Genomic DNA, 24,583 nt, shown 5'->3' on the forward strand with positions numbered 1-24,583 from the left:
GGCCGAGGGGGCCCCCACCGTTCAAGATTTGTGCCCAAACTTGCCCTAGCGCGACTGTAGCACTCACCCACGTTCTGCTTGGCGGCCAGGAAGCGGGCAGGCTCCCTGACGTTGTCGGCCAGCAGGAAGGCGCCCTCCTCTAGGACATCCAGGAGCATGGTGGCCGTGTGCACCTGCTCGGTGGCATTCATGTCCTTCCAGGACTCAAGAGCCTCTGGCCGCAGCAGGTTGTCCACCGTCTCCACCACGGCCTGCAACGGTGCGGGGGCAGCTCCGTGATTCCCCCTACATCCTCCAGTTCCCTGGGCTGGGCTCTGCGCCCCCTTCTCCGAAACTCCATCCCCAGCGCCACCTGGGGCCTGCCCAGGAGCGACAAGGGCTGCCCCACCCCCTCGGCCAGCAGGAGCCCTTGAGCCTCACCTTGATATAGTCCTTACAGGTTCTCTCTCGCTTGTGCATCTGGGGAAAGAGATGGAGGTGCTCTCAGGGCTGGTCTCCCAGCCCCACTCCTCTAACCCCGACACTCATGTCTGGGCCCCAGGGAGCTTGCTCTTCTGCCTCTGCTACTGACCTGGGGCTAGGCCATGAGCGAGAACCATTCCTAAGGGAGCCCACACCCCCAGGACCGTCCAGGGCAGTTCAGGAGGGAGCCCCAGTAGACCTGGGGTCTGTCCTTCCTTCTCCCGTCACCATGGGTGGCAGCCCAGCTCCGCGGTAACAGGCCGGCTATCTCCTAAGTTCCCAGGGCAGTGCCCCCTGCCCTGCTGGCCCTGCTGCCAGGCTCTACCTTGTTGTAGTTCTTGCCAGCTGACTCGCGCTCGATGGGCCGCAGGGCCTGCAGCTGGGCATCCAGGATGTCCAGCAGCTGCTCCATCAGCTTCACAGAGGAGGACACATCACCCGCATAGATGGAGCCCCGGGTGTGGCGGGCCAGCTCGCTGGCAATGTTGGCTGCGTTCTCCCCGCTCTTGATCTGTGTGAGACGGGAGTGGGATGCCCCGGCTCTGTCAGGGACCGTTTTGCTTCCCTCTTCACGCGCCCAGCCTGCTCAGCCCCTCTCATCCCTCTCTCTGCTGCCCCTTCTCCCTGTCTGCCTTCTCCCTCCCCATCTATCTCTGCTCCCTCTGCAGGCCAGGGAGTGGACCCCTGCTTGTCTCCCCAGTTGTTCCATTGCCCCCACTGTGCCCCTGTGCCCGGGCACCCAGGGCCTGCTGTGTGAGCACGTGCGCCTGACTGGGAGGGGCAGCTTCTGCTGGTACCTTCTGGGCCACCTGGTTGACCCAGGGGGAGGTGCAGTTGCTGAGGTCAGGGCCCCGGGGGTTCCAGAGCCCCAGGGCTGGTAGACACTGGAAGGAGGCAATTCCTGTAGGGACAGACACACAGGAACAGAGAAGGGAGCCACAGGGAAGGAGAGAAGGATGGGCCAAAGCAGGGAGAAAGGAGATGACAGAGAGAGGGGGACGGGTGGGTGAGGAGAGAGGTGAGGGGAACATGGAAGACCAGACATGAAGCAGGCCGGACAGTCAAGAGAGGTGTCACTCTGAGGTGACATAAGCCACTCCTTCTTCCCCTAAACCCTCCCTCTGGGCTCCTCTTCCGTCTTTGCCTACCACAGTTGGAACCTTCTAGCAAAGCTCGCCTTGGAAGCCCCCTCCCCCCCACGAAGCCTCTTCTGACCCTCCCCTTGGGATCCCTAGAGCATGCGGTCTGGCTCCACCCTCTCTGGGCACTTCAGCTGCTGTGTCCTGTCACCAGCTGCTCCCGGGCCTCTTCCATTTCAGTCTGAAGCCAGGACTCAAGTTACCTCCCGTGGGCTCCCCGCAGGATCCACCCAGCGCTTTGCACGTGGCGGGTGCTTAGTATCGCAGGAGGGGACGGGGGACGAGGCATGGGGCACTAACTGAGCTGCTGCTGTGTCCTGGGAGCTCTGCTGGGCTCTGGGGACACAGCTGCAGACATCAGGCGTGACCCCTGCATGAAACCCACACTCTGCCAGGGGAGATGGACAGGTAAGTGCATCTACGTTGAGCTGAGTTAAGGGCATGTCCCCCGTCCCTTCCCTGGCCAGACCCAGCAGTGGCCACTCCCCAAGCCAGCTGCAGCGGAGGTAACCTCGGCTCTGCACTCACCTCGAGTCCCCTTGGGGCAGGGCCTCTCCACCAGCATGCCCTGCTGGGTGGCCGGCCACTGGACCCGCCGCACCTCTCGAGGTTCGCAGAAGAGTTCCGGGGACACGTGCAGATTGGGGGCGGGGGGCCGCCGGGTGCTGGGGGCGGGGGCAGTGGCTGGAGGTAGGTCAGGTCCCAGCTGGTTGACGGCACCCACAGGGTGCGTGGTGAGGGGCGCCCGGCGGAGTGGGGTGGTGGCCGCAGGCGAGGCTGTGCTGGTCAGGGGTGTGGGCCGGGCCGTGGTGGTCGTGCTGAGGGGTGGCGAAGTGGCTGGGCCTGGAAGGGAGAGGGGATATGAGATGGGGTTACCCCCACGCTTCAGGCCTACTGAAAGATATCCTGGTCCCCACTAGGTCTGGGAGAGCTCCCCTGGCCCGTCTGCCCACAGAGGTCCCTCGTACCCCTGGGACCATCTGAAGCATTGGAAGGTGGCAAAAATTCACTCATTTGTACTTTGAAGTCTGAGAGAGCAACCACAGAAGACGGGCCAGGAAGGAGGTGTCTGGAGGCTGTTGTACACAGCCACCTCCCGTCCTCATTCTACTCTTACTCTGGGCTCTCTGACCTGGCCACGTCCCTTCCCTCTGGGGGCCTCAGCTCCTCCTTTTGGATTAGATGGGACTCCCTGGAGCCGTGGGGCTGCTCAGAGCTGGTTTGGGGCAGCTGAGGGGGCGGAATGAGACTGTGGAGGGGCCCCGAATCCCGGCCAACATCGGCGGCTCGGCTTTGCTGTTTTACTGATACTGGGCTTCCACCCAAGATTTTGGTTGAAGAGGTTCCAGGGCTCGAAATGCACAGGCCTCTAGGAGACATAGCACAGCTTGGTTAGGAGCCCAGAGTCCTTGGTCCAGATCCTCAAAGGAGCAAGCTAATCCCATACTCACCCAGTGCTTGGGTTTCCTCATCTGTAAAACGGGGCAATGATAAGCCCCGTCTCCTAGGCTGCGAGGGTCAGAGGAGTTAATTGCGTGCTTAGAACAGCCTCTGTCACCTTGCCATGTCACACTGTCATTGCCTCCAGGGCTCCCCCGAACCCACCTCCAGGCCCCCTAAGATGTCCCAGAGTGCACCCCCCGACCCTTGGACCTAGGAGGCGTTTGGGAGCGAACTTGAGCTGTCCTCACCAGCACTGGGGTCGGGTGGCCCGAACTCCAGGCTATAGCGCACCACGAAATAGTTGTTCCAGACATACAGCTGGTTGTCACGAGGGTTATAGTCAACGGAAGAGACGAACTGGTAGGGGTTGGGGAAGGCCAGGCTGACGGGCTCCTCGCGGTTGGCGTTGGTGTTGAAGGCGTAGTCCACGCGGTTGCCGGCCGCCTCGCTGTCGTCATCCACGTACACGGAACGCAGCACGTAGAGGACGCCGCACACCATGAAGGCGTTGGACGCCGAGCGCTTGTCGTAGCCAGTCTCCCACGTGCCCTCGAAGCGCAGCGTGTAGGGGTTGAGCTGGCTCACCACCAGCCGCCCGTTGTTGCCCTCGGTGGCGTAGATGACCCACAGCCCGTTCTCGTCCACGGCCAGGTCGATGTCGGTCTTGCCCCCCCAGCGGTAGGGCGAGGTATCGTGGTAATTGGCCGTGTTGATGACCGTCTCCCCGCTCTTGATGCGCGTGCGCAGGTCGTACTTGACGATGTTGCGCGTGCGCTCCTTGTTGTAGAAGACGGCGCCGTCATAGACCACGAAGCCAGTGCCATCCACACGGTTGGGCAGGCGGTAGGTGGTGGTGTGGCGCGCCGCCACGTAGTCCTCCCACGAGGCGTACTCGGTCAGCGTGTCCGTGCGGTAGGGGATCCAGGGCATGACGTAGATGCGGTCACCCGCCTGCAGTGGGTCCTTGCACCATGCGCCAGACTGGTGCTCCGACTCGTGGGTCGAGGTGGGGTCCAGCACCTTCTGCAGAGTCCCTGGGCACACGAAGACTGGGCCAGGTGGGTGGGCGGGGAGGACACGGGGAGAGGAGCAGGGGCAAAGGAGGGGGAGAGAGAGAGGCAAGTTGGTCACGCGGCCAGGGGGGTGCCAGGCTGTCCCCTCCTGCTGCTGCAGTCACGGTTGCTTGGTAGGGCTGGTGATGGGAAGGGGGTTTCCGGGCTGGGACCCCTGCCCCGCCCAGCTGCCCCTCTCCCTGGAGATGTCAACCCTGGAGGCCATTAAGAGCAGGGTTAGTGGTGGGAGGTAGTGCCCCTCTTTCCTTCCCTGGCTGCTAGAGACCCCACAGGCTGGGGATAAGGGGTTTGGCAAGAGGCATCCCAGAGACGATCTCGTGTGCCTTAAGCAGGAGTGGAAAGATTTCCTCACTGCAGCCACTGGTGGCTTTGAGGTTCCAGGGACTCAGGGCCCTGCCCCTTCGCCATCATCTGCGCCCCTATGGAAGAGCTAGGGGTCAAGGGTCCCATCCTTCACCAACCACACCAGGACACAGATTTTTTTTTTAAACTCCATTTTCTTCCTCCTGCAAAAACTGCAAGGTAGAGTGATGTTTCCGTACCCACTGTGGGTGGGTGTCAGGAGCGCACTTCTATTCCAGGGTGGGAGAGGCACCCGAGGTTCCTGATGCAGCCTGTGGCAGCCCCCACCCCCAGTACCCATGAAATCAGTAGCTGAGGAAGGGTATTCGGAAAAGTCCAGCCCCTCCTGAGGGTGCCCAGCCCTGCCCCCAGCCGGCAGGGTCTCTCATTGGGGTTATTCAGCAGCAGACACTGACACTGGTGCACAGGGGTGAGGGGGAGAACTTGGGGAGGGAGAGGACTCCCGGGAGAGTTGGGTCGGGGGGAGGAGAGCTGTGTGGAGGGAAGAGAGACAAGGTGGTGGTGGTGGGGCTCGGCGAGGTCCTGGCTCCAAGGGAGGCACACTGGAGAGCACCTGGGAAGAAAGGGTTAGTGCTGGCGAGGAGAGAGGGGGGTGAGCAGAGAATTCACTCCAAGGCCCAGGCCCGACTGAGGGTCCCTTGGGGGGGCAGTCCCAGGTCCAGCTCAGAAGGGGCAAGGGAGGGAACCAGGTGCTAGGATAAAGACCCAGCCCGCCCCCAGCAGGCCCCGCCCCCCCACCTCCCCTGCCCTGACCCCGATTTACCTGCAACCATCCCCGGCTCGGGAGGAGGGACCAAGGCAGCGCTGATGTCAGAAAGGTGGGGGGCCCCGCCCCACCCCCCCATTCCCTGAAAAGGAGGAAAACCTCAACTGCATCTCGTTGGCCACCAATAGCCTGCCCACCCTTGCCCCGTCACGTCCCAGCGCCGCCTGCTCCTAGCCTCCCCTTACTGACCCAGTGGGGGGTCTGGACTTTCACAGTGTGGCCAGGCTCCCCTCCTCCTCCTGTAGAGGTGATGTCCCTCCATCCAGGATGGCTGGGGGCCTCCCTCTCACCTCCCTGCTAGCAGAACCCACGGACAGGCCAGGGTGAGAGTTTGTAGTGAATTCTCTGCTCCTGCTTGGTCTGTCACCGAAGCAGCTGGCCCCGAGGGGACAGGGAGGGCTGGGACTTGGTGCCGGCGTGGGGGGTGGGGGCTTGGACACTTCTCATTCCCCCACTTCCAGCCTCATTCTTCAGGAGGCTCAGGTGGGTGGGTGCGGAGATCCAGCCCTCCCTTCACAGCAGCAGGGGGACATTTTGACCCAAGGGTCTCCAGGCACAAGGCAGCCAGGAGCATGCCCTGTTTTAGGAGGGGGAGGGGAGCTTGGGGCTCCACCATCTCCCTGTCCCCAGTGCCCTGAGGGGTTGGCCTGCACCTTCTGTTCAGCACACTGGCCTCTGCCCTTTTCCCCTGTCCCTGGGTCTCCCCTCTCCCCAAGCTAGGTCCCCCGCCAGCTTTGTGACGACTGAGCAGATGTGCTTGTGTGTGTGGGGGGGTGGGCAGTGGGAGGTCTCAGAGCCTAGCCTGGTCGGCAGGGCATGGCGGAGGAAAACGTGGTTAGAGGTTACCCTGGGGAAGGGGGAGAAGATGAGGAAGGGTCTGCCTGGGGCCTTTGCCAGCAAGGACCCCCTCCCCAGCACCAAGCTCCCAATACCTCCTCTGCCCTCCAGCCTCCTCCCACCCGCCCTTTGAAGAGAAAAGATCCCAGGCTGCCGTATCCAAACCACCACCGGGCCTGCAAGAAGAGTGTCTGGTGCTGGGTGGGAGAGAGACTCCAGGAGAAAGAGAGGGAGAGAGTGGAGGGGTGCAGTGAGGGGCAGGGCGGTGGGCTGGTTGCCCAGGCCTCTGTGAGATGGGGGAAGGGACAAGGGGGAGGGGAGCAGCTCGGAGGGACCCCGCCCCACCTCCCTCAAAGGGGATGCTCCACCGACCACCGTAATTTCAAGGCAGAAGTGATCCTGAAAGGTCATCCCTTCCATCCGCGGCCCCTGCTGCCTGCCTCAGAGCTGCAAATTTCCCAAAACTTTCAGGGGAGGAAGCGGCCATCCCCAAGAGCCCAGGCCTGCAGTTGCAGCCCTGCCCCACTCCACTAACGGACAGCTCTGCCCCCTACGGAGTTCTACCCAGCCCCCGCTGGAGATTTCACCCGCAAGAAATTATGGTGCTCGTGGAAGTCCCCGACCCGGCCTATACCTCCCCCGCCCCCCTCTCCCTGGTCCTCTAACCACAACAGCCCAGAAGAAACCCTGACTGCAGCTTCGCAAGTATTTCAGAACCAGAGAAAATGCTCCCCCGCCCCTCACTCCCCCAACCTTGAGGCCCGCCCCCACCCCCTCGTCCCGATTTGGCAGGCTGCCCTCCCCGGGCTGGGGACAGCTTATACCCCTCCCCAGGGCTGGGCCCCCCGCTGGTGGAGGACAGGGGTTGGGACTGGGGGAAACTGGTACTCCATGCTCCAAAACAGCTCTGGGCCTTGGAAACGCCAAACCAGAAGGAACTGAAGCCGCCAGGAGCCAGAGAGAGAGAGAGAGAGAGAGAGAGAGAAAGAGAGAGGAGGAAACTGCTCCCCAAAAGGAAAACAAAGGTGTCCCCTCCACCCTGCCTCCCCGAACCCCGACACATGTTACAAAAGCGGGGGGCAGGAGGAAGAGAGGAGAGAGACGGCTCACCCGGTGCCCTTCACCCCCGGTCAGGAGCCAGGGAAGGGGGTCCCTCCCTCCCCACCCGCCCTGGATGCTTACACACTTCTCCTGAAGGAGGCAAAAGAAGTATGAGAGAAGGCCAGGTCCCCCCCGGCCCCGCAAGGGCCAGGGACTAGGAAGGTGGGCCGGGGGGTGGGGAGGCTTGGGGGGAGAGAGAGAGAGAGAGAGAGAGGGAGGGAGGGAGGGGGAGAGAGAGAGAGAGAGAGAGAGAGAGAGAGGGGCAGAGAGAGAGACGGAAGATCCTGCCCGGGCTCAGAGAGGAGCTTCCTCAGGTGTCTGGAGGGTGGAGTCACCCGGCTGCACCAGGGCTTGCCCCACCAGGGGGACACTGGGGTGGGGAATAGCGACTGGACCAAGTTTGGGGTGGGGGGAGAAGAAGGGGCCGGAGGGGAGGGTGGGTCACATAAGTATGGTGCAGGTAAAACAAAGTCTGAGTTAGGGGTTAGCATTGGTAACAGTGCGTTTACCTTTCTGCTCCACTTCTACTTTAAGCATCGGAAGAGAGAGAGAAAACAAATTGAAAAAAAAAATGTGCAAGAAAAAAAGAGAAAAAAAAAGATTAAATTGCTTTCGTTTCTTTTCTGGCAACACGCCCCCTTTTCCTTTCTTTCCTCACTCCTGGTTCCCCAACCCCGAAGGTAGCATCAGCCCCCGCCCCCCAAGTCCTTTCCTTCAGGGAGGGTGTCAGGGAGACAGTCACAGGGAGGGGAGACACATGGGAGGACAGAGACCAAGAGAGACGAGGGGTGTGGGGGGGAGGGGGGTGTACAGGCAGGCATGGGGGCAGAGCCCTCAGATGGGAAGGGGCACCCTCAGTGCAGTGGGGACTGGGGAGGGGAGCCCCAGCTGGGAGGCGGCTCCGCTTAGGGGGGCACCAGGCAGGGATGGTGGGGAGGGTGAAGGAATCACTTAGATCCCCTTCAGCCCGGCCTGCTGCCCTCCTGCTAGAACCAGGGGCCCAGGGGAGGGGGTTCAGTGCCTCCTGGGGCCTGGTAGCCTCACGAGAGAGAACACATTGGACTCCTTCCCCTTCTGTGCCAGCCTTGCAAGACTCCAGCTGAGTTTCCCCAAACCCTCAGAACCCCAAACAAGCCAACACACAGAGAGGGTGGCAGCATCAGACACAGAATGACAGAGAGGCGGACAGGCAGAGCCCCCTGGGCCTCAAAGAGCCCGGTGGGGGAGACAGAGGCAGAGAGGGAAGAGGCTGGGGTGGGGGGGACATCACAGATGGGGCAGGACAGCAGGTGGGGCACAGACACGCTCCCACACTCCCCCGGGGCAAGCCCGAGGCTCAGTTTCTCTGCCCAGCTCCCCCCTGGGGGCCCAGGAGCCGGGAGCTCCCCAGCCCGCTGTTGGGATGGGCGGGCGGCACCTGGGGGAGGAAGGGGGCATGGTTAGACTGTGCTCTGCTGCAAGGCAAATCCAGTGTTAGTCGGGCCTGTCCGGTATGTGTGTGTGGCAGGGAGCCCTGCACACCCACTGCTCCCTTCCCACGGTAGCCCCTGCACCCACCCCTGACCAGCACTGGGGTCACCCCAGCCTCTGAAGCCCAGGGCAACATGGCTGCCCAGGGCACGCCCCCTCCAGGCTCTGTGTCCCTGACCCCTTAGGAACCTCTGACCAGGGCCTCGCTCTCCTGCCACCTCTCTGGTGGAGCAGTGTTCGGCTCCCTTCCCAGCGCCTCATCCAGGGCCTGGTACGCAGGAGGTGCTCAGAGAAACTCTGGGGGATAAGTGAGTGCCCGGCTTCCCTGTTCTGCGGCGTGGCTTCCATCACCCTCGTAACACCAGCCCTCTTCTTCTGGGACCGGGAGTTAGCTCAGCCCCCCCAAGACACATCCTTCATGTCTGTGACTACGAGTGCGTGTATGCATGTGTGCCCCTGCCTCTCCCAGGGCTCAGGCTAGCTCTCTCCCATCAGACTGGGGGCTGCCCATCCCCTGAGCCCTCCTGCTCTCTGAGGGTCACGCCCTCCCACCCACACTTGGAGTTTGGCTCCAGGAGGTCTCTAAGCCCCTCTCCTCCCCACACCCTCTAACTTTTTTCCTGCTCCTTTCCCTGCACGGTATCCACTTTGGATGACACTTGGATCAGGGGATTTCTTTTTTTCCTGCCCTTTATCTTACCTGCTTCAGGAGAAACTGGGTTTGTCATCTGTTGTTAGTTTTATTTTTGATTACCGATAGCAATTATAATAATTGGTAAAAATCATGATGAGGGAGTCACAAGAAAAGCAACAACTACCAAGTGCCCGGCGCTTACTCTGCGCCAGGAACCGTGCTAAGCACCTCTCGGGCAGCCTTTCGAGAACCCTGTCTATAGAGGGGGAAAGGGGACCAGTGAAGTGAAGCAACACGGCTGAGGCTACCTGGCTATCAAAAGCAGGCACCGTTTCCCTCACACGTACAGCTGACGGTGCACAAGGAGCTTTGACCCACGTTCTCTGTACTCCGGGCAACACCTCAGGGAAGGTGTTTGATTCCCCTCCCACCATTAAAGAGGAAGGTGTAGGTTCAGCTGGATCGAAAGGGCACCCAAAGCATTACTGAGCACATCCTGAACCAGGCTTGGGCCTGGGCGCTGGGGGGGTGAAGATGAGGCCTCTGCCCTGCAGGAGTTTACATCCAGCACTCTGTCACCAGGAGCAGCCTCTGCGGCCAGCCCTGGGTTAGGCGCTTCGCACACGTGATCTCCTGGCCTTTCGCCTCCTTCTGCAGCGGCCCAGAGAAATTAAGTCATTTGCTCAAGTTTCAGAGCCAGAAAACCCAAGGGCCGGGGCCGAGCCTCGAACCCAGCCTGATTTCCCCACTGTGCTACGCTCCCCAACTCCTGCCCCCCTTCCCTGCTGCCCCAGCCATGGGGCTGGGCGGTGTCCCCAGTGCTGTGGGGAGGCTTCAAGGATCAGATGGGCGTCCCTCTCAGGCAGTGGCTGGAGGCCTTGGTCGCTGAAAGGAAAGGGTGAGGAGTAAAAGAAGAAGGTTATGGAAGCACATAAGCCGTCCCGTCTCCCCCAGCACGTCTGCAGTCACCTGCGAGGAGAAATCAAAGGTTGGGGGGAGGGGGGAAGGCTGGGGTGGGAGGGGAAAGGAGGGAGAGTCACAGGGCCTCCTGCGCCCCCGCCCCTACCCCCTCACACTCAGACACCCTGGTGGCCCTGCCTCCTCCCGCCTCTGCCCGGAGGCCCTACCTCCAGGTTGCCTACATGAAGCTGGGGGTGCAGGGGAGGGGATGGATGATGGGGGAAAGGGAGGGAAGAGTAAGGGCTGGAAAGAAGGGCCACGTTAAGGGTGGGGTGCTGAGGAGGAGAGACCCTGTCATTGTTTGCTCCCCTTGGCCAGGTGCAAGAATGGCAGGCCCCTGGCTCCCCAGATCACCTTTCTCAGGCTTCCTGGTGCCACCCTCAGTCCAACATGGTGGCACTTCCTTTGCAGACAGGAAGTATGACTGTGGTAACGGGCAAACAAACCAAGAGTTAGGAATCTGTGGAAGATGCCCCTAGCCCTTCACACCTGATCTGCCACCAGGCCTCAGAGGGTGGTCTGCCTCCGTATGAGTACAGAGTCCAGCTTCCAGGACTGGGAAGGGGCAGGACTGGGGGCACGTGAGGGGTGAGGGGGACAAGAGAAAGGAAAGGGAACTCAGAGAAAGGGGGGTGAGTGAGAGGGAAGAGCAGGTGTGTAAGAGGGGGTCACGAAGGGAAGGGGTGAGAGAAGAGCAGGGAGGCAGAGGAATTAGAGGGCAGCGAGGTCAAGGTCCAGGGAGAGGAGAGGAGAGATATAAGTGTGCCAAGTGGAGTACGTGGGTGTGGCCTTGGAGTGTATACATAAGCCCAAGGGCATGTGAAGAAGCAGGGTGAGCAGGCCAGAGTAACAAGAGTTGGAGAAGGTGCCCAGTGGGTGGGGACAGAGTCTGTGAGGGTGGGGGTGTGGGTGGGGCAGACACCAGTGTGGACAAGGGTGTCTGGGTGAAGAGAATGTGTGAGGGAGGGAGCAGGCCCAGCTGTCCCCCGTGTGCCTGGCCCCGACTTGGCCCTGTGTGTGTGTGTGTGTGTGTGTGTGTGTGTGTGTGTGTGTGCGCTCAAGGTGTCTCCTCCTCACTCGCTTCTGGAAGGGGGAAGGGCCCGCGTCCGCATGAGGAACAAGATGACTCACTGTAGGGGACACAGTCGTACTGCACCTCCAGGTACTTGTAGGTCCCGGGACAGGGATCGGGAAAGGCGTCGGAGCCGGCGACCACCACGCACTGGGTGCGGTTGTTACACCTGTGGAGGAGAGACGGGCAGCTGGCAAAAGACAGGCCTGGAACTGGGGGGGGGGGGGGGCAGGGTCAGGAGAGGAATGGACAACCCCAGATTGGGAAGGAACTGTGGAGACCACGCCAGGGACCTTGTGTGGGCATTGTTTTCTGTTTCCTGCCTGCTCTCTCCTACCAGATAGGATTCTTCTATTTCTAAACCCTGGCATGGCATGAAGCTTAGGGCTGGGCCAGAGGGGTGGCCCCATAAACTGCTTCCCCAGACACACTTCATCACTTTCATCCTGAGTGTCACCAGTGCCATTATGTCCTTTTTTTTCCTTTTTCTTCCTATATTGACCATACAGCCCCCACTTTGTTCACAGAAGAGTAAGATGTGAAGCCATACACGCAAGGTGGTGTCTTTGCAAAGATGCTATGAATGAAATGCTCACAGTGTTTGCCTGTGTCCACCTCAGACCATGTCTTGACATGTCCTACCCTTTGGACAGCGCTGCTGTGAGGCTCTGCAGTCAGGACAGGGGCAGAGTCTTCACCTCATGCTGAAGCCATCCTTGGTTCCCCATGGGGAACACCCCCGAGTCCCTGTCAACTTCTCAGGAGGCTGGCTACCATGTAACAGGAGGCCTAGTTAATGACAACAAGAGATGTTTCTTGCTGTCTGTTCCCACAGTCAAGGTCTCCGTTTCCCTGGAGCAGGCCAAGTCTCGGCTGGGCAGAACGGTGACTTGACTGTGGGTGTGTTCAAGTGGTTTGGGGGAGCTTCCTGACAGGTACAGGGCAGAGGGGGCTCCTGTGTCTTCCCTTCCATCCTGCCCTTAACCAATGAGTGCTTAACTCATGAGGACCTGCTTATACCCACCCACCTCAACCCCCTTCTTTAAAAATATAACACTGACCTCATAAGGTTAAACAGAGACTTAGTTACCTATGACCCAGAGAACTAGTTCTAGTCCCCAAAGTGCTTTCACCTGCTGTAACACTGCGGGTGTATTCCTGTACGAATGCTTGTATACGAATGTTCATAGCAGCATCATTTACACAATCACCAAAAGGTGGAGACAACCCATCGACAAATGAGTGGATAAACAAAACACGGTACATCCATACGATAGAATATTATTCAGCCGTAAAAAGGAAGGAAGCTCTAATACACACTACAATGTGGACGAGCCTTGAACACATCACGCTCAGTGAAAGAAGCCAGCCACAGGAGCCACGTGTTTTACGGTTCTATTTATATGAAATGTCCAAAACAGGCAAATTCAGAGACGGAAAGTAGATTAGGGTTGCCAGGAACTCGGGGGAGGGCGGGGAACAGGGAGTGACTGCTAAGGGCGACGGAGTTTCCTTTTGAGGTGATGAAAATGTTCTGGAACTAGACGGAGGCAGAGGTTGCACAATATTGTGAATGTAACTAACGCCACTGAATTGTTCACTTTAAAATGAATTTTATCTTACGTGGATTTCACCTCCGTTAAAGATGAAAACAAAAAGAAAAACACAAAAACGCTGGCTTTCCAGCGGGAGACTGCACGTCCCAGCCTCCCGTGCAGCTGGGAGGAAGTGCCCAGGAAGTGCCCGTAACTGAGTTCTGGCCCAGGAGGTGGGAGTGGGGGTGGGGTGGGTTGCAGCGCTGAGACAGAGAGAAGCGGGTGCTGAGGGCCTTTTCAGTTCTGATCTTGTTCAGGTCACTGTGTTTATCCTGGGGGGTCTCCGTCAGAGTAGTGGAGCTGGACCCTTACTAATATGAAGAGCCTCCAGGTGTGGCCTCATCAGAATCCCTCAGCCCCCGTGACCACCCTGCTCAGTGTCACCCCTCTAGGACTGAGACCCCACGAGCGTCGGAACTGGGTCAGTCGCTGTGCTACGTACTTGGGCACATGGCGGAGAACATCACGGACCCTGAGGCCGGTGCGGAGTGAAGTGGGCAGGGAGAATTTGGAGGCAGGAGGTAGGAGGAGAGAGAGGCTGGACTGGGACTGTCCATGCAGGGGTGTCAGGAGACGGGAAGCGGGGAAGAGGGACAAGATTGCTGGAGGGGAATGGATGTTTGATTATTTCCTTTTTTTTTTTTTTTTTTTGTCGCTCTGGGCAGCTTGTGGGATCTTAGTTTCCCGACCAGGGATTGAACCCAGACCCTCGGCAGTGAGAGAGCACAGTCCTAACCCCCGGACCGCCAGAGAATTCCCGATGTTCGCGAGAGAAACAGTGGGAGGGAGGGGATGAAGCGGTTCTGGCCTGGCCCACCCACCTGATCGCGCCTGTCTCCTGCCCAAAACTCTCGGGAGGCTTTCAGTGACCCCACCCAGTGACATACTCTAGCATCCCCAAGGAGCTGCAGAGCTGGCCCCAGGCCTCCTTCCCTTTTCCAGTTTTATGCTCAGGATCCTGGAGTGAACCCTGCATTCTCTCAGGCGTTTGGCAAAAATTCAGTGAGTGCCTGTGGTGTATCTGGCTGTGGACACAGCGGTGACAGACAAAACTCCCTTTCCCCGTGGGGCTGACAGCCTAGTGAGGGAAGACATAAAAAAGACACGATAAAGAGGCGAAACAGCCAATGGGACTGTGGATGGAAGTCAGGACTAGGAGAGAGAGAACGCAGGGAAGGGGCTGGGAAGTGGCAGGGGCGGGGGCCGGGTTGCTGTGATTTTAGAGGGTGGTCAGGCAGGCCTCACTGAGAGGTTAGTTAGGTAAAAACAAAAAATCCCTGGGGCTTCCCCGGTGGCGTAGTGGTTGAGAGTCCGCCTGCCGGTGCAGGGGACGTGGGTTCGTGCCCCGGTCCGGGAAGATCCCACATGCCGCGGAGCGGCTGGGCCCGTGAGCCATGGCCGCTGAGCCTGCGTGTGCGGAGCCTGTGCTCCACAACGGGAGAGGCCACGACAGTGAGAGGCCCGCGTACCGCAAAAATAAAAAAATAAAAAAAATAAAAAATCCCTGAGTAAGGAGAGGGAGGGGCCATGTGGGTGTTGGGGAACAGCATTCCTGGCAGGGGGAACAGCCAGTGCAAGGGCCCTGAGGGAGCCCTTAGTGGAAGATGCCTGATGGGTGTAAGGAGTGGGCCAGGTAACTGAAGCCCAGCAAGTGAGGAGGTGCATGGAGGAGGTGAGGGCCGGGAGAGGACAGGGCAGAACGTGTAGGGCCTTGGGGGCCTCAGGGGAGGACTTAGGCTTTTGCTCTGAGTGAGGTTGGAGCCAAGGAGAGCTGTGATCTGAGGAGGGACAGGACCTGACTCAGGTGCTCCCAAGCACTCTCTGGCTGCTATGGGGGGGAACAGACTATAGCAGGCAAGGAGAGGGGGCAGAAGATACTGTAGCAGTCCTGGGGGGCTTGGTGGTGGAAGTGGCGGTCCCATCAGGGTATAATTTGAAGGAAGAGCTGACCAGCTCTAGGTGGTGCGGGTGTGAGTGTGAAAGAGCCTTCTGCAGCTTTGCACACATGCACCCCACACTCACACACTTACAGACATAAACAGTCTTCACACTCCCTCCCTCACATTCTCACACACGTTCTCTCTGACATTCACAAGCACATACACTTCTGCCATCTGTGTTCAACTGTCACCTCCTCAGGGAAGCCTGACCAGACCTCTGGGCTGTCTGTCAGTTCCCATGACATCTCACTCTGTCCCGCCACGGCGTTTACTCTGCAAGCCCCCACCAATCTCAGGATGAGCTTCTGGAGGCAACGGGCTTGTGGCAGAGGGTACAGGTTGGGGAGGTGACAGGCTGGCAGGGCATGGGCTGGGTCTTATTTGCTGTTTGCACGGGACCCGGCCCCTAGTAATTGCTCAGGAAACATGGGTCGAATGCATAAAAGGAAGACTAAAGGTGAACGGGATGTGCTGGCCAGGGGCGCATGGAGGACAGGCACCTTATTGACCCCAGGGACTGCTGTCACTCCATCTCCCAGGAGCCCCGCAGGGTGGGGCCCCTCACCTCTGGGACATGATCTTGAAGGCGTCTGGCAGATAGCACTGCACGTTCTCCATCTGGAAAGGGTCAGCGTCGCAGATCTTGTCATCTGTGCGCCCGTAGTTGGCGTTCTCCACCATGATGACGTCGCTGCCTGGGCACCGCAGCTCTATGGGGTAGCCTTCACATGCCAGCTCACGGCGCATCAGCCCGAACGGGAGCCCGGCCCGGCTCAGGCCTGCAGGGAGGAGGGGGAGAGAGTCACACCCGGGCCCAGGAAGGGAGGGAAGACCCCCGCTGAAGAGGCGCCACCTCCAGCTTCACTGTATTGGGATGCGGACCGTATGAACGTCAGTTTACTCATCTGTAAAATGGGCTTCTCAGTGTGCCCACCTGTGTAGTAAGGCCATGAACCTGGCCCAAGGAAAGTCTGGCCTTTGCCTTGGCTCCTGGGCGGTGCCCTTGAAGCCCCTGAAGTGTCCTGCTTGAGAAGAGTGTCTTTGTTTGCCTGGGGGCCTTGAGCCACGCCAGGCAGCCTGTGCTAACTGTTATGGGTTGAACTGGGTCTTCCCCCTCCCCAAATTCAAATGCTGAAATCAAGCCCTAACCCTCAGGACCTGAGAATGTGGTCGAATTTGGAGATGGCTTCTTCACAGAGGTAATCAGATTAAAATGAGGTTGTTAAGGTGGGCCATTAATAGGGCCCTATGGGGTCCTAATCCAATAGGAACGGTGTCCTTATAAAAAGAGGAAATTTGGACCTAGAGGCACACACAGAGTGAAGACGATGTGGAGACACAGGGAGAAGATGGCCATCTACAAACCAAGGAGAGGGGCCATGCGGGTGCTGGGGAACAGCATTCCAGGCAGGGGGAACAGCCAGTGCAAAGGCCCTGAGGGAGCCCTTAGTGGAAGATGCCTGATGGGTGTAAGGAGTGGGCCAGGTAACTGAAGCCCAGCGAGTGAGGGAACCGATCCTTCCCTTGTGACCTTCAGAAGGAACCAACCCTGCTGACGCCTTGACCTTGGATGTCTAGCCTCTAGAACTGGGCGGGACTACATCTCTATTGCTTAAGGCTCCCAGTCTGTGGTATTTTGTCACAGCAGCCCCAGCAAACTAGTACACTCACGATGTGGTTTCAGGTAGGCACTTGGGGTCACGCGGTATCAGCTGACCTCTGGAGGGGCTGGAGGCTGAGGTCAGCCATGTCTACGCGACTGAGCCCCGGTAAAGACTCTGGACACCAAGGCTCAGGGGAGCTTCCTGGGTTGGCTGGACAACATGCGTGTTGTCACTTATCGTTGTCAGGAGAGTTCCTGCTGCCCGTGACTGCACTGGGAGTGGACCGCCTGGAACTTTCCTGGATGGTGCGCTTCTCTTGGCTGATTTCTTTTTTTTTTTGCGGTACGCGGGCCTCTCACTGTTGCAGCCTCTCCCGTTGCGGATCACAGGCTCCGGAAGCGCAGGCTCAGCGGCCGTGGCTCACGGGCGCAGCCGCTCCGCGGCATGTGGGATCTTCCCGGACCGGGGCACGAACCCGCGTCCCCTGCATCGGCAGGCGGACTCCCAACCACTGCGCCACCAGGGAAGCCCTCTCTTGGCTGATTTTAATCTGTATCTGTTCACTGTAATAAACTATAACCACGAGTATAAGGGTGTTTCTGAATTCTGTGAATCGTTCAGGCAAATCATCAAAGCTGGGGGTGGTCTGGGGGACCCCCAGACTCGCAGTTAGTGTCAGAGGTAAGGGTGGCCTGGTGCACTTCCCTAACTTCACATCACCCCATGCAAGGTCCAGAGATGGTGCGGGAGGGAACACGCTCATGTTCTGGAAGAAACCACAGAGTCTGGCTTTGCCACTTCCCAGCTGACAGACCAGGTGTGTCCCTTGGACCAGGGCTTCTCCTGGTGTGTCCCAGGAATCAGCAGCGTACCCATCATGTTCAGAATGTAGATTCTGGGCCCCCCGACCCAGGCCTGCTGAATCAGAATCTTGGGGATGAAACCAGGAGCCTTTGGATGGATACACCCACCAGTGGTTCTGATGCACACTACAGCCTGGACAGCCACTGCTGGAGCCTCACCAGGCCTCAGTTTCTGGATCTGTAAAATGGGCCACCACAGCCCAGGGCTGTACTGGGAGGATTCCGTGCTAGAAAATGTTCTTGAAGGAGGTGCTGTGCATGGTGCTGTGCTCCGGGAGGACGTCACAGGGAGGGGCCTCCTTGCTTTCACCTAGGAAACCTCCCAGGGTTGCCATGACAATGAAAGAACTTGCCATGGGCATGCCCTGCTCTCAGAGGGGTTGCATTGTCACACGTCAGTCTCCATCCCATGCCATTCGGAGACTGAGAGCTGGGACTCAGGAGCCAGATGGCCAGGGTTTGTGTGTTTGTTTATTTATTTGTATAAATTTATTTATTTTTGGCTGCGTTGGGTCTTCGTGGCTGTGCGCGGGATTTCTCTAGTTGCGGTGAGTGGGGGCTACTCTTCGTTGGGGTGCGCAGGCTTCTCATTGTGGTGGCTTCTCTTGTTGTGGAGCACGGGCCCTAGGCGCGCGGGCTTCAGTAGTTGTGGCACATGGGCTCAGTAGTTGTGGCACGCGGGCTCTAGAGCGCAGGCTCAGTAGTTGTGGTGCACGGGCTTTGTTGCTCTGCGGCATGTGGGATCTTCCCGGACCAGGGCTCGAACCTGTGTCCCCTGCCTTGGCAGGCGGATTCCTAACCACTGCGTCACCAGGGAAGTCCCTGGCTGGGGTTTAAATCCCAGCTTGGCCACTTCCTGGCTGGTGGCCTCGTCCAGTCACTGACCACCTCTGTGCCCCCGTTTCTTTCCCTAAGGAGCTGATAACGCCTATCTCATAGATCCATGCAGAGGGTTGCAGTGCACACGGTACATAGTGAGATGGCAAGCCACTGATTACTATTATCATTCAGATGATCAAGGCAGCTAGTCTCTGTTGGACAGAGTGGGCTCAGTACCGTCCATGCCTGCTGGGGCAGCCACCTTCTTGGACACTGGTCCCAACCAAGCCTTGTAGGGTGTCAGAGAGAAGGGGGGATGCACAGAGTGGCCCTGGGCTCCAATGTGGGGACTGTCACTTGTAGATGAAGAGAAGGCACCAGTGCATGATGGCAGCAGGGCCAAATGGGCCCCTTTTTCCAGATCTAGTGCCTCCAATGCCACCTGGGGGCCCAATGGGGTTGGCAGCTAGGCCCTCGGGGTATTTTGGGATGAGTTGAGTCCCACTTGCGGGAAAGTTTTACGTGCGTTCCTCTAGCATCATCTGCTTCCGCAGCTAATTTTAGCCCTTCCTGGGCCCGGGAAGGAGGCCGGGGGTGGAGGGCTGGCTTGGATGGGTCTGGGGGTGGAAGCAGCCCCTCGCAGGCCAGCTGGCGCTGTGGGGCAGGACCTGGATAGGTAGAGAACATGGGTGCTGGGGGAGGGGAGGGTGCCAGCTGGCTGGAGCAGTGCCAAGGCCCTGTGACACGGCTGAACAATGCCCCCTTCACCTCTGTGGCTCCCCGGAGGGTGGGGCTGTATGAGGCAGCCATGGGGAGCAGGGTCCACCATGAGTGCCCTCCAGACAGGGCTGGGAGGGGCAGGCAGGGGGCACAGCCAGGGCGAGGGCGAGGCTAGCGGGCCTCCTCTCTTCCCGCCCTGCCCTTGCCCCCGCCTGGGCCCACCATGGGGATTGTAATTGAGTAATCGGTGAGGGTGGGCGGGCAGGCTCGGGGCACTAATTGTGGTGTGTGCAGGATCCCGGGAACGGCATAGGGCCGAGCCGGGTAATTAGTTGTTTTTAAATAAACGTCAGCGGGCATGCTTTAATTAAACCTTCTTCCCAGCGAGAGCCTCGGAGATGTAATCACACTGAGAGAGACACACACAAGACAGAAGAGCATCGGCTCACCAGGAAGGCCTGTCCCGGTCCCGGGAGGCCACATCCCGAATCCCAGGCTCTAGGACCCCTGGTGGGATGGACCCTGGTGCTCTGGGTTGGGGGGTGAGGGGCTGATCCGGGGACCCCTTGGTGGTGCTAGGGGGCATGATCCCCAAGTCTTCCTCTGGCCTGGTTCTGGGTGGTCTGAAGCGGGTACTGTAACAAGTGGTCGGGAGGTATTTCACTGTTTTATCTGCCCTCCTGGCAGGGATTTGCAGGCACGGCCCCTCCCCAGCCCCAGCAGCACCTACCTTGGGTGGCCGAGGTGACCAGGATGGCAGTGACGCAGAGACTCCAGAGCACGGCGGCCAGGCGGGCCATGGTGGCGGCTGGGGCGCGTCCGGGGCTCTCAGTGGCCTGTGCGGGCGGCCTCGCCCCGCATCACCAGGTGGGTACCACGGCCTGGCCCACCAGTCTGGGGAGGACAGGAAGAGTGAGGTGGGGGCCGCGGCCGACCCCCAGCGGGCCTAGTAGGAGGGGTGTTTGGGCCAGTCCCCTCTCCTCCTGCTGGTGGCTGAGGGCTTCCATCCTGCAGCCCCAGGAGGGGCTGGACGATGGAACCCGCCCGAGCCAGCCGTATCTGACAGAAGCTGCACCCTTGGGCCAGAGGCTGACTCCTTCCAAGGCCTCTGGCTTATACGGCACCCTCCACTCCCACCCCAACGGATGGACCCACCCATCTGGGCATCTTGGACCTCCTGGAAGCACCTCCTGGTGTCTGACAGCCCCCCTCGGGTGGCTGGGGCAACGCTTCAGGCTGTCACAGCTATGAAGGGCCCACCTGAACCCAGGCAGGCTCAGACCCTCCATCACGGAGGAGGAGAGCCCTCTGGAAGCCTCTTCCCCGACCCGAAATCAAGACCCTGCCTGTTCGTCTCCCCCACCCCAGCTTTCTCACCCACCACAGCGTCCAGGGTGGGGGACCCAGGCGTCTTGGCCGTAGCTTGCGGCCTCTGGGTCTCGGGCAGGAATCCAGGTCCCCACCCCTGGTCCCCTGCTTCCCGTTTCTCTGGCTCTGGTAGCTAATTAGAATCCAGCTGGCTGGTGCCACAGATCAGGGACCAGGGATGACTGAGTCCCCTCTTTCCTCTCAGGGGGAACCTTCAGGGTAAGCTAGAGACAAGCAGGCAGGGTGAGGGGTGGGTGCAGCCCCTGGGGGGCCAGGGAGGGTGAAGGGGGGGGTGAAAGTTGTGTGGCGACCCCCGCAATTCTCTCCAACCCCACCCCGTCTGCCCATCCTCAGGCACAGCGGCTCTGAGGGCACAGAGCCGGGTTCTGACCCACTTCTTCTCCCTCATGGCCTCTCCTCTTCTCACTGCCTCCATCTCCCCTGGATCCTCTCGAGACTGGACACCCAGATCTTTACTTTTTTTTTTTTTTTTTCGGTACGCGGGCCTCTCACTGCCGTGGCCTCTCCCGCTGCAGAGCACAGGCTCCGGACGCACAGGCCCAGCGGCCATGGCTCACGGGCCCAGCCGCTCCACGGCACGTGGGATCCTCCCGGACCGGGGCACGAACCCGTGTCCCCCGCATTGGCAGGCAGACTCTCAACCACTGCGCCACCAGGGAAGCCCCAGATCTTTACTTTTAATCCTTTGCTTTATCTACACCCCGGTTCTCCGATATGGCCCCAGCCCAGGGGCACCAGCCTGGCCAGGAACTTGCTAGAAATGCACATTCTCTGAGGAGGGTCAGCACCCCATGCTTTCTTGTTTGTTCGCTTTTTGACCGCGCCGGCGCAGCACGTGGGATCTTAGTTCCCCAAACAGGGATCGAACCCGTGCCCCCTGAAGTGGAAGTACAGAGTCTTAACCGCTGGACCGACAAGGAATTCCCCAGCACCTGTGTTTTAACCGGTCCTCCAGTGTGGTCTGTCCTCTCCCACCGTCACCCCAGCCTGTCCTACAGGCTCAACACCACCGACCAGCCAATACTTTCCAAATCCCTTATTTCCAGTTTGGAATCTCTCAAAAGAACCCCGACTACTGTTTCCCCCCCGCCACAAAATGAAAGCCTATCCGCCAGTCCAGGTAATTCCCTGTCCCCACCTCTGCTCCAGCCACTCCTGCTATTCCTCAACCACACCAGCTCCTGCCCCAGGGCCTTTGCACTTGTCACTTCCTCTGCATGTATCTTCTGTCCACCCTTTATTCACATGGCCTCTTCCTCTGCTCCCTCACCCCCTTTGGGCCTTCGTTCAAACGTAAATATTTCTCCCTTTTATGGAAGGGCCCCTGCACTGGGCAGTGACATCGTTGAATTGCTTTGTCTTGCTCCTGCTTCTAGAACAGGCCTGACACACAGCAATGAAAGTTTGTTGAATGAATCTCAGAACCCAAACCTAGGAATCCTCCTCAATTCCTGACTCCTCTCCTCCCCTCCCCTTCATAAACTCCATCAGCAAGTCCCACGGGCTCTGCCTCCAAAGTGTCTCACCGACCTGCCCACTTCTGGCCCTCAGTGCCACCACCAGGACCAAGCCACCATCCTGCTGCATCTGGACGCTTGCCCTGGCCTCCTCCTCCCAGCCTCCCTGCCTCCACGCATGCCCTCCACTCAGTGCTAAGGGACCATTTAATGATGTAAATCTGAGTATTAACCTCCCACTCTGCCCTCCCCTGGGGTCTCTGTTCCTCATCAGGGCCTAGAGGCCGCTGGGGACCCAGCAACACCATGCTCTCTAGCCTACCCACTGCCCGTTCCTAGAAGCTCCAGCTTCCTTCCAGCCCGAGCCCTTGCCTGGGCTGCTCCTCTGCTTGGAATGCTCTCCCAGCATCCCCAAACGCCTGCTGGAGCTTCTCACCATTCAGGGCTCAACCTCAAGGTCATCCCAGAAGAGTGACCTACCCTGACCACCCTAACCACTCCCGCCACCCTCACTTGCCATCCTTCAGCTCCATCCTTGTTTGTTTGTTTCTTGGCTACGCCGCGCAGCATGCAGGGTCTTAGTTCCCCAACCAGGGATCGAATCCTTACCCCCTGCAATGGAAGCACGGAGTCCTAACCCCTGGACCGCCAGGGAATTCCTTAGCCCCATTTTAAATTCCCGGCACCTGAAATTACATTCTTGTATAAATTACCTTCCCCACGAGACCATGGGCAACTTGAGGCCAGGGACTCGGCACAGGTTCTCAAGAAAGATTAAGGCAGCTCGCTCATGGGGCAGGACATCCCTCCCTCCAGGCCTGTCTCGTCTCATGTGAAACGGGAAGGTAGTTTCACAGGGCAGCCCTGCAGCCCTGTTCCCCGCCCCTGACCCGCAGCAGCTCTCTGCACCCTCCCCAGCGCCCAGCCTTCAGGAAACTGCCCCCTCTACTTCCTCAGCCCACAACTGTCTCTTATCCCGCAACCCTGTCCAGATACGGCCTTTGATGGGTTTTGGTTCATTTCATAGCACTTTACATTTTACATGGTTTGTGGGGGGGCATCCTTCACCACTTCATTTCTCCTGCACCCCATCTTCCAGCCATGGTCAGATGCGGGGGGTGGGGGACTGACCCTAGGCTGATGGCTGCTCCCCTCCCTGACTCTCCCCTAGAGAGTTAAACTGGTTAGCATCTCCTCCCTGGCTCTCCCTTAGGGAGTTAAACTGGTTAGCGTCTGGTTAATGCTGGGGAGGCTGCTGGATGCCAGGCTCTGGGGGCAGCTGGCCAATGTGGGTCTGGACCCTGCCATGTCATGCCCCGTGACCCTGAGCGGGTCCTCCCCACTCAGGCCCCCAGTTCCCTTGCAACCTCGAATCTGCAGGGCTCTGGTAAGGACAACAGTCTACACATACGGTAGACCGGCAAGGGACCCATCAGAGGGTGCTGTCACAGCACAGCGAGAGTCAGGGCACGGGGAGGATCCATCTGAAGGAGGCGGCTCCTCTCCTCCTCCCGGGCTGCACCCCGGGACCCCAGGACCCCAGGCCTCTTGCCCCTCCACACCCCGCCTCAGGGATCCAACCAGCCTCATGGCTTTAGACACCATCTGTACCGGGACGACTGCCACATCTGCGTCCCAGCCCCGCCTCTCTCCTCATGTCTACACCTCCATCTGGGTCTCCAAGGCATCTGGAGCCTGACCACACTGGACACAGTCCCCCATTTCAGTGCCTGGTCCCCCCCCCTCCTCCCAGGTCCTTAGGCCAAAACCCCAGGAGTCAAAATCTTGGGTTCCTCTTTCCCTCGCCCCCACAGCCAGTTCAGGAGTAAGTCCTGGGTCTGCATCTCCAGAACACCCCAGCATCCACCTGTCCATCCACGGCAGCCCCCCTCCAGACCTGGGCATCACCATCTCTGCCAAACGGCCCTGACCTCTTCCCAGCAGCCCTCCAGCCCCTCTCACTCCTGCAGCCCAGGCTCCCCCCACCTCCCCTCACCTGCCACTGGCACCCAGAGGGATCTTTAAAAAAATTATGGTATTTTATATATATATATATATATATGTGTGTGGGTGTGTGGGTGTAACATAAAACTCATCATTTAACGGTTTTTAAGTATAGAATTCAGTGGCATTAACTGCATTCTCAATGCTGTGCCACAACCATTGCAATCTATTTCCAAAACGTTTGTATCACCCCAAACGGAAACTTGGTACCCCGTTAATCAAGAACTCCCTCTCCCCTCTCCCCTCAGGCCCTGGCGACCACTCATCTACTTTCTGTCTCTAAGCATTTGCCTGTTCTGGGCATCTCATATGCATGGAGTCATATCGTGTTGGCCAAAAAGTTCGGTTGGGTTTTTCCATAAGAAGTTATGGAAAAATACGAATGGACTTTTTGGCTCATCCCCACACAATCTGTGGCCTTTTGTGTGTGGCTTCTTTCACTCAGCAAAATGTCTTTGAGGTTCACCTGTGTTGTAGCCTGTGTCAGTTATTCCTCTTTCTGGCTGAGTAATATTCCACTGTACAGCCGGACCACATTTCATTTACCCATTCATCATTAAAAAAAAAAAATTAAAAAAAAATTTCTTGGGGGCTGTGTTGGGTCTTTGTTGCTGCGCACAGGCTTTCTCTAGTTCTGGTGCACGTGCTTCTCACTGCGGTGGCTTCTCTTGTTGCAGAGCACGGGCTCCCGGTGCCACGGGCTTCAGTAGTTGTGGCGCACGGGCTTAGCTGCTCCGCGGCAATGTGGGATCTTCCCGGACCAGGGATCGGACCTGTGTCCTCTGCATTGGCAGGTGGATTCTCAACCACTGCGCCACCAGGGAAGTCCTAAAAATTTTTTATTGGAGTATAGTTGATTTACAATGTTGTGT

At 58.9% G+C, this 24,583-nt stretch overlaps 1 protein-coding gene across 7 annotated transcripts in view; it reads right to left on the reverse strand.

The window, feature by feature from the left end:
• ADGRL1 (adhesion G protein-coupled receptor L1) overlaps window positions 1-24,583 on the reverse strand; it is a 44,776-nt gene that overhangs the window by 8,268 nt on the left and 11,925 nt on the right. For 2 of the 7 annotated variants that reach the window (XM_067733572.1, XM_067733569.1), the window contains exons 2-11: window positions 19,592-19,755; window positions 15,421-15,634; window positions 11,380-11,489; window positions 7,694-7,711; window positions 3,293-4,093; window positions 2,130-2,444; window positions 1,260-1,363; window positions 788-973; window positions 421-459; window positions 68-251 (exon numbers count right to left, since the gene is read on the reverse strand). In XM_067733572.1, coding sequence (XP_067589673.1) covers window positions 68-251; window positions 421-459; window positions 788-973; window positions 1,260-1,363; window positions 2,130-2,444; window positions 3,293-4,093; window positions 7,694-7,711; window positions 11,380-11,489; window positions 15,421-15,634; window positions 19,592-19,661 — 2,041 coding nt within the window. In that variant the 5' untranslated portion in view covers window positions 19,662-19,755. The other 5 variants (XM_067733570.1, XM_067733571.1, XM_067733575.1 and 2 more) reach the window with 5 other exon arrangements.

The sequence above is a fragment of the Pseudorca crassidens genome, chromosome 3 (genome assembly GCF_039906515.1).
Source record: "Pseudorca crassidens isolate mPseCra1 chromosome 3, mPseCra1.hap1, whole genome shotgun sequence".
Lineage (NCBI taxonomy): Eukaryota > Metazoa > Chordata > Mammalia > Artiodactyla > Delphinidae > Pseudorca > Pseudorca crassidens.